The 7,500-nt window shown below is 52.2% G+C and overlaps 1 protein-coding gene across 1 annotated transcript; it reads right to left on the bottom strand.

The window, feature by feature from the left end:
- Positions 1-554: 554 nt before the first annotated feature.
- Positions 555-7,235, bottom strand: LOC113823560 (uncharacterized; the record flags this gene model as incomplete). Its single annotated transcript, XM_070116502.1, has 3 exons — positions 555-1,124; positions 4,235-4,282; positions 7,170-7,235. Coding segments are annotated over 3 exons (684 nt in total), but the record flags the coding sequence as incomplete, so codon positions are not given.
- Positions 7,236-7,500: the final 265 nt, after the last annotated feature.

The following is a 7,500-nucleotide window of genomic DNA, read 5'->3' as shown; positions in this document are numbered from 1 at the left end:
CGAGTGAGTGAGTGAGTGGGTGAGTAAGGTCGGTCAGTGAGTGCGGCAGGGTGACAAGGTCGGGGCGAGGACCACACGCTCACGCAGATCGATGTTCGCGGGGTGGGTGAGGTGTCACGTGGCCGCACGGACACCGGCCGGGGCTCTGTGGTGGGGGAGCTCTATGGTGGAGGAAGCTCTGTGGGGGGAGGAGGGCTCTGGTGAGGGAGCTCTGTGGTGGGGGGGGTAGGTCTTTGGTGAGGGAGCTCTGTGGGGTAGGAAGCTCTTTGGTGGGGAGGTCTTTGATGGAGGAGCTCTGTGGTGGGGGAGCTCTATGGTGGAGGAAGCCCTATGAAGGAGCTCTGTTGGGGGGAGGTCTTTGATGGAGGAGCTCTGTGGTGGGGGAGCTCTATGGTGGAGGAAGCCCTATGAAGTGGAGAGCTCTGTTGGGGGAGGAGGGCTTTGGTGAGGGAGCTCTGTGGTGGGGGAGCTCTATGGTGGAGGAAGCTCTGTGGTAGGGGAGCTCTGTGGGGGGGAGGAGGGCTTTGGTGATGGAGGTCTGTGGTGGGGGAGCTCTATGGTGGAGGAAGCCGTAGGGAGGAGCTCTGTGGGGGGGAGGTCTTTGATGGAGGAGCTGTGTGGTGGGGGAGCTCTATGGTGGAGGAAGCCCTATGGAGGAGCTCTGGGGGGGGGAGGGTCTTTGATGGAGGAGCTCTGTGGTGGGGGAGCTCTATGGTGGAGGAAGCCCTATGAAGGGAGCTCTGTGGGGGAGGGAGATCTTTGATGGAGGAGCTCTGTGGTGTGGGGAGCTCTATGGTGGAGGAAGCCCCTATGAAGGAGCTCTGTTGGGGGGAGGTCTTTGATGGAGGAGCTCTGTGGTGGGGGAGCTCTATGGTGGAGGGAAGCCCTATGGCGGAGGAGCTCTGTGTGGGGGGGAGGTCTTTGATGGAGGAGCTCTGTGGTGGGGGGAGCTCTATGGTGGAGGAAGCCCTATGGAGGAGCTCTGTGGGGGGGAGGTCTTTGATGGAGGAGCTCTGTGGTGGGGGAGCTCTATGGTGGAAGGAAGCCCTATGGAGGAGGCTCTGTGGGGGGAGGTCTTTGATGGAGGAGTTCTGTGGTGGGGGAGCTCTATGGTGGAGGAAGCCCTATGGAGGAGCTCTGTGGGGGGAGGTCTTTGATGGAGGAGCTCTGTGGTGGGGGAGCTCTATGGTGGAGGAAGCTCTGTGGTAGGGGAGCTCTGTGGGGGGGAGATCTTTGATGGAGAGGAGCTCTGTGGTGGGGGAGCTTCTATGGTGGAGGAAGCCCTATGGAGGAGCTCTGTGGGGGGGGAGGTCTTTGATGGAGGAGGCTCTGTGGTGGGGGAGCTCTATGAGTGGAGGAAGCCCTATGGAGGAGAGCTCTGTGTGGGGAGGAGGGCTTTGGTGAGGGAGCTCTGTGGGGAGGAGGGCTTTGGTGAGGGAGGTCTGTGGTGGGGGAGGTCTTTGATGAGGGAGCCTCTGTGGGGTAGGGAAGCCTCTTTGGTGGGGGAGGTCTTTCATGGAGGAAGCTCTGTGGAGGAGCTCTGTTGTAGGGGAGCTCTGTGGAGGGGGGGAGGGCTTTGGTGAGGGAGCTCTGTGGGGGAAGAAGTCTTTGGTAGGGGAGGACTGTGGTGGGGGAGGTTTATGGTTGGGGAATTCCGTGGTGAGGGAGGTCTGTGGTGGAGCTTAAACCCTTCTTGGAGGGAGCTTTGTGGCGCTGTGCCATGTGGTCTCATGTGCTGGATCTGTGGTAGACTTATGTGGTTCCGACTTGTGTATGTCCGTTGATGGAGTTGATGTCTCGTGGTGGAGTTAAAGGCTACTGATGGAGTTAAAGGCTACTGATGGAGTTAAAGGCTACTGATGGAGTTAAAGGCTACTGATGGAGTTAAAGGCTACTGATGGAGTTAAAGGCTACTGATGGAGTTAAAGGCTACTGATGGAGTTAAAGGCTACTGATGGAGTTAAAGGCTACTGATGGAGTTAAAGGCTACTGATGGAGTTAAAGGCTACTGATGGAGTTAAAGGCTACTGATGGAGTTAAAGGCTACTGATGGAGTTAAAGGCTACTGATGGAGTTAAAGGCTACTGATGGAGTTAAAGGCTAACTGATGGAGTTAAAGGCTACTGATGGAGTTAAAGGCTACTGATGGAGTTAAAGGCTACTGATGGAGTTAAAGGCTACTGATGGAGTTAAAGGCTACTGATGGAGTTAAAGGCTACTGATGGAGTTAAAGGCTACTGATGGAGTTAAAGGCTACTGATGGAGTTAAAGGCTACTGATGGAGTTAAAGGCTTTACTGATGGAGTTAAAGGACTACTGATGGAGTTAAAGGCTACTGATGGAGTTAAAGGCTACTGATGGAGTTAAAGGCTACTGATGGAGTTAAAGGCTACTGATGGAGTTAAAGGCTACTGATGGAGTTAAAGAGCTACTGATGGAGTTAAGAGCTACTGATGGAGTTAGCAAGGCTACCGCTGATGGAGTTAAAGGCTACTGATGGAGTTAAAGGCTACTGATGGAGTTAAAGGCTACTGATGGAGTTAAAGGCTACTGATGGAGTTAAAGGCTACTGATGGAGTTAAAGGCTACTGATGGAGATGAAGTCTATTGATGGAGATGAAGTCTATTGATGGAGATGAAGTCTATTGATGGAGATGAAGTCTATTGATGGAGATGAAGTCTATTGATGGAGATGAAGTCTATTGATGGAGATGAAGTCTATTGATGGAGTCGATGTCAGTTGATGGAGCTGAGCGCGCACTGTAGCACTGTAAAAAGCTGCGGTGCAGTGGGTGGGCGGGCCGTGTTTTATGGTGTCGGCGGAAGGGTTGTGATGTGGTGTCGCTTGGTCAGTTTTTTTTTTCTCTCCTTTTTTTAAGTTTGGGGTAATTGGTGATTCGTGACTGATTGACTGACTGAACGGACTGACTTAAGTGACTGTTCGACAGGGCTGATGGGTGGGTTGGTAGGCCTATGTCAGCTCGATGTGGTGCGATGGTCGTGTGTTTTGGGGGTTGTGGTGGGTGGCAAGTGTGGTGACATTACGAGGGGGGGGGAGAGGGGAGGGGAAGGTGGTGTGTCTGTGTGGAGACAGACAGACAGACAGACAGGCAGACGGTACAAGAGAGGGGAAGAGTGAGAATACGAGAAAGAGGAACGGGAGTGTAAGGCAGAAAGAGAACACGAAAGAGACAGACATACAGACAGACAGACAGACGGGCAGACAGGCAGGCGGACAAAGAGTGAGGAAGAGTGTGAGTAACGAGAGAGAGAGAGAGAGAGAGAGAGAGAGAGAGAGAGAGAGAGAGAGAGGGAGGGAGGGAGGGAGGGAGGGAGGGGTAGGTGACCTGCTTGCTGTTCTGTGGGATGCTCAGTAAGACAATTGTTATTATAAGTATGTAGGCCTTGTTTATGTACTTGTATGAGTTTTCTATAACTCATTTGTTTATTTATCTTTCTTTATCTATTTATTTATCTAAATATTATATATATTTATATATATACGTATGTGTGTTATTAAATAAGTACAGTATGTTTATGTATGTGTTTATATGTATGTATGTATATGTATATATATATATATATATATATATATATATATATATATATATATATATTATACATACATATATATATTATACATACATACATACATACATACATACATACACATATACATACACAGATAGATCGATAGATAGATAGATGTCTATATTTGTTTATTTATTTATTTATACCTATACATTTATATACATTTTGTTATTTACATTTCTATTCATTGTTCCTTTGTGATGCATGTCTTCCGATTGTATTTAGGCCTATATAAAATGACTTACCATAAAACCGTTTCTCTCTCCAGGTAAGTGTGCCATCTGGCGCGGGTTCCGCTGCCGCCGGTCCACATGTACGTATTTCTTATTTTTTTCCTCTCTCTCTCTCTCTCGTCCTCATTATTATTCATATATTCATTATGCCATAATCTCCCTCAGCGCCATCTCTCATCATCATCTCCCTTGTGTCTGGAGAGCCGACGCTGCGGTGGAGGGAGGAGTTCACGTCATCGCTTAGTGACAAGGAGGAAGGGGAGAGGGGGAGGTGGGAGGTGGGGAGAGGGGATGGGCTGAGGGGGGAAGGGGAGATGGGGAGAGAGGGGGAAGGGATGGACCTAAGGATGGAAGGGGGAGAGGGGAGAAGGGGGGGAGAAGGGGAGGGTGGGGGGAAAGGGGGATAGGTTGAGGGGGGAAGGGGAGAGGGTAGGTGGGGAGGAGGGGAGAGAGGGGAAGGGGATGGGGAGAGGGGAGATGGGGGAAGGGAAAAGGGGGATAGGCTTGAGGGGGGAAGGGGAGGTGGGAAAAGGGGAGAGGGGGGAAGGGGGATGGGAAGAGGGGGAGATGGGAGAAGAGAAAAGGGGATGGGCTTTGAGGGGGAAGGGGAAAGGGGAGAGAGGGGCGGGGATTGGAAGAGGGGAGAATGGGGAAAGGGTAGAAAGGGGTGGGGCTGAGGTGGGGGAAAGGATATGGACTGAGAGGGGAAGGGGGAGAGAAGGGGGATGGGAGAGAGAGGGAAGAGAGGGGGATGGGGAAAGAAGGGAGAGAGGGGGGATGGGGAAAGGGCAGAGAGGGGAAGGGGGATGGACTGAGAGGGGGAAGGGGAGAGGGAGGGAGGGGGGATGGGAAGAGGGAAGAGAGGGGGATGGGAAGAGGGGAGAGAGGGGAAGGGGATGGACTGAGAGGGGAAGGGGAGAGGGAAGATGATGTGGAAAGGGGGAGAGGGGGGATGGGGAAGAGGGGAGAAGGGGGATGGGCTGAGGGGGAGAAGGGGGAAGGGGAGAGGAGAAAGGGAGGATGAGAGAGAGAAGAAGGGATAAGGGGGATGGGCAGAAGGGGAAAGGGGAGATGGCCAGAGGGAAGAAAGGAGAAGGGGATGGGAAGAGGGGAAAAGAGAGATCGATGTGGGAAGAGGGGAGATGGGAAAAAGCAAGAGAGAAGAGGGGAGATGAGAGAGAGGGAAGAAAGGGATATAGGGAGAAGGGAAGAAAGAAGAAGGGAGAACGGAAGATGGGGAAAAGGGAGAAAGAGGAAAGAAGCGAGGTGGAGAAAGAAAGTCGTAGGGATTAAGAGGAAGGGAGGGAGATGAGGGGGGGGGGGAGGGGAAGGGGAAACGGGGAGATGGTAAAGACATTTTGCAGGAGGGTTGTGGTGATGCTGCGGCCGTGTAAGGAGCGAGTGGCGGCGGCGGCGGTCCAGCGGTCAACTGCTGTCTGACGGCGGCGGCGGCGGATGCGGCGGCGGCGGCGGCGGCGGTGGCGGTGGCGCGGCGCTCGGCCCGGTTGCGGCAGGCCATGTGCTTTAGGGAGTTGTTTATGTGTCTATGTGTGTGTGTATGTGTGTGTGAGTGTGTGTGTGTGTGTGTGTGTGTGTGTGTGTGTGCGTCTGTGTGTGTGTGTACTTTTGAATGTTTTTGTATATGTATGTATGTACGGTGTGTATGTATGTGATGCGGAAAAGGAGGGAGAAGAGAGAAATTTCGGGTGAAGGAGAGAGAGAAAGAAAGAAAGAGAGAAAATAAGAAAGAGACAGACAAACGTAATTAGGTAAGCAGGCCTAATTGCGTAATTAGCCCAGGCAGACGGACAGATATACAAACAGAATAAGAGAGGGCGAATAAGAGATTAAATAGATAAATAGATAGAAGGGATGGACAGAGGGAGATTAGGAGAGGGCGAATAAGAGAAAGAGATTAAATAGATAAATAGATAGAAGGGATGGACAGAGGGTGATTAGGAGAGGGCGAATAAGAGAAAGAGATTAAATAGATAAATAGATAGAAGGGATGGACAGAGGGAGATTAGGAGAGGGCGAATAAGAGAAAGAGATTAAATAGATAAATTGATAGAAGGGATGGACAGAGGGAGATTAGGAGAGGGCGAATAAGAGAAAGAGATTAAATAGATAAATTGATAGAAGGGATGGACAGAGGGAGATTAGGAGAGGGCGAATAAGAGAAAGAGATTAAATAGATAAATAGATAGAAGGGATGGACAGAGGGAGATAATGAGGGTTGATTCTGCCGTCAGTCCCCACCGGCGATGTCAGTCCCTCTTGCTGTCGTCTCTTGACATCATTGGCCTGGTTTTCGTCGCTCTTATGTTCCCTTTCGTTTCGTGTTTTTTTTTCGATTTTTTTTTTTCTGTGTCGGGTAGGTATGTTTGTTTCTTTTTTTTATTTTCTGGTTGTCTTTTTTTTTTTGTCTGTTTTTTGTTGTTGTTGTTTTTCTTTTCTTTTCTTATTTTTTCTTGATTTCCTCCTCCTCTTCCTCTTCTCCTCCTCTCCCTCGTCTTCCTCTTCCTCTTCTCCTCCTACCCCCTTTCTCCTCCTCGCTCTCCTCCACCTACCTCCTTCCTCCTCTCTCTCCCTCACTCTTTCCTCCTCCTCCCTCCAAGTGGAGTGGTCCACTTTCTTCCCCCTCTTTCTCCTCCTCCTCCCTCCAAGTGGAGTGGTCCAATTTCTTCCTCCTCTTCCTCCTCACCCCCTTCTCTTGCTCCTCCTCCTCCCTCCTCCTCCTCCACCACCTCCCTCCTCCTTAACCTCTCCTCCTCTCTTTCTTCCAGCTCCTCCTTTTCCCTCACTCCCCTCCCTCCTTCACCTCCTCCTCCTCCTCCTCCTTCCTCCCTCCTCCTCCCTCCTCCTCCTCCTTTTTCCCTTCCCCCTCCACTTTCTCCTCCTCCTTCCTTTTTTCCTCCCTCCTTCACCTCCTCCTCCTCCTCCCTCTCCCCTCCTCCTCCTCCTCCTCCTCCTCCTCCTCCTCGCCCCCCTTCACCTTCTTCCTCTTCTTTCGTCCTCCCCCTCCTCTTCCATACCTGCGCACAAGCACTCGCCAGTGGTAGTACAGTAGTAGTCGCGTAATTGGGCCGCATTAATTACCTTCTGGACAGGTAGTGTTGGGCCCTCGCAAGTTTTAATTGTTCCCAGACGCGAAGTATCACCAGGTGTTGTAATTGGTGTATTTGGTGGAGGGGTAGGGGGAGGGAAGGGAAGGAGGGAGGGAAGGAGGAGGTGGGTAGGGGGAGGGAGGTGGGTAGGGAAGGAGGGAGGTGGGTAGGGAAGGGGAGGGAGGTGGGTAGGGAAGGAGGGAGGGAAGGAGGGGTGGGAGGGGGAGGAGGGAGGGGGAAGGGAAGGGATGTGGGTAGGGGGAGAGAAGGAAGGTGGGAGGGAAGGGAAGGGGAGGTGGGAGGTAGGGGAGGAGGGAGAGGGGGAAGGGAAGGGATGTGGGTAGGGGGAGGGGAAGGAAGGAGGGAGGTGGGTAGGGAAGACGAGGGAGGTGGGTAGGGAAGGGGGAAGGTGGGTAGGGGAAATGAAGGGGAGGAAGTGGTAGGGAACGAGTGAGGGAAGGTAGGGAAGGAGGGAGGGAAGGGCTGAGAGGAGGGCTCTTGGTGGAAATCAAAGGGACAGAGGGAGGGATTCGGGTGAGGAGGGTGAAGGAAAGAGGGAGGGGGGGGTT

The sequence above is a fragment of the Penaeus vannamei genome, chromosome 3 (genome assembly GCF_042767895.1).
Source record: "Penaeus vannamei isolate JL-2024 chromosome 3, ASM4276789v1, whole genome shotgun sequence".
Lineage (NCBI taxonomy): Eukaryota > Metazoa > Arthropoda > Malacostraca > Decapoda > Penaeidae > Penaeus > Penaeus vannamei.
The sequence above is the reverse complement of the archived record's forward strand: the minus strand, read 5'-3'. Positions and strand labels throughout refer to the sequence as shown.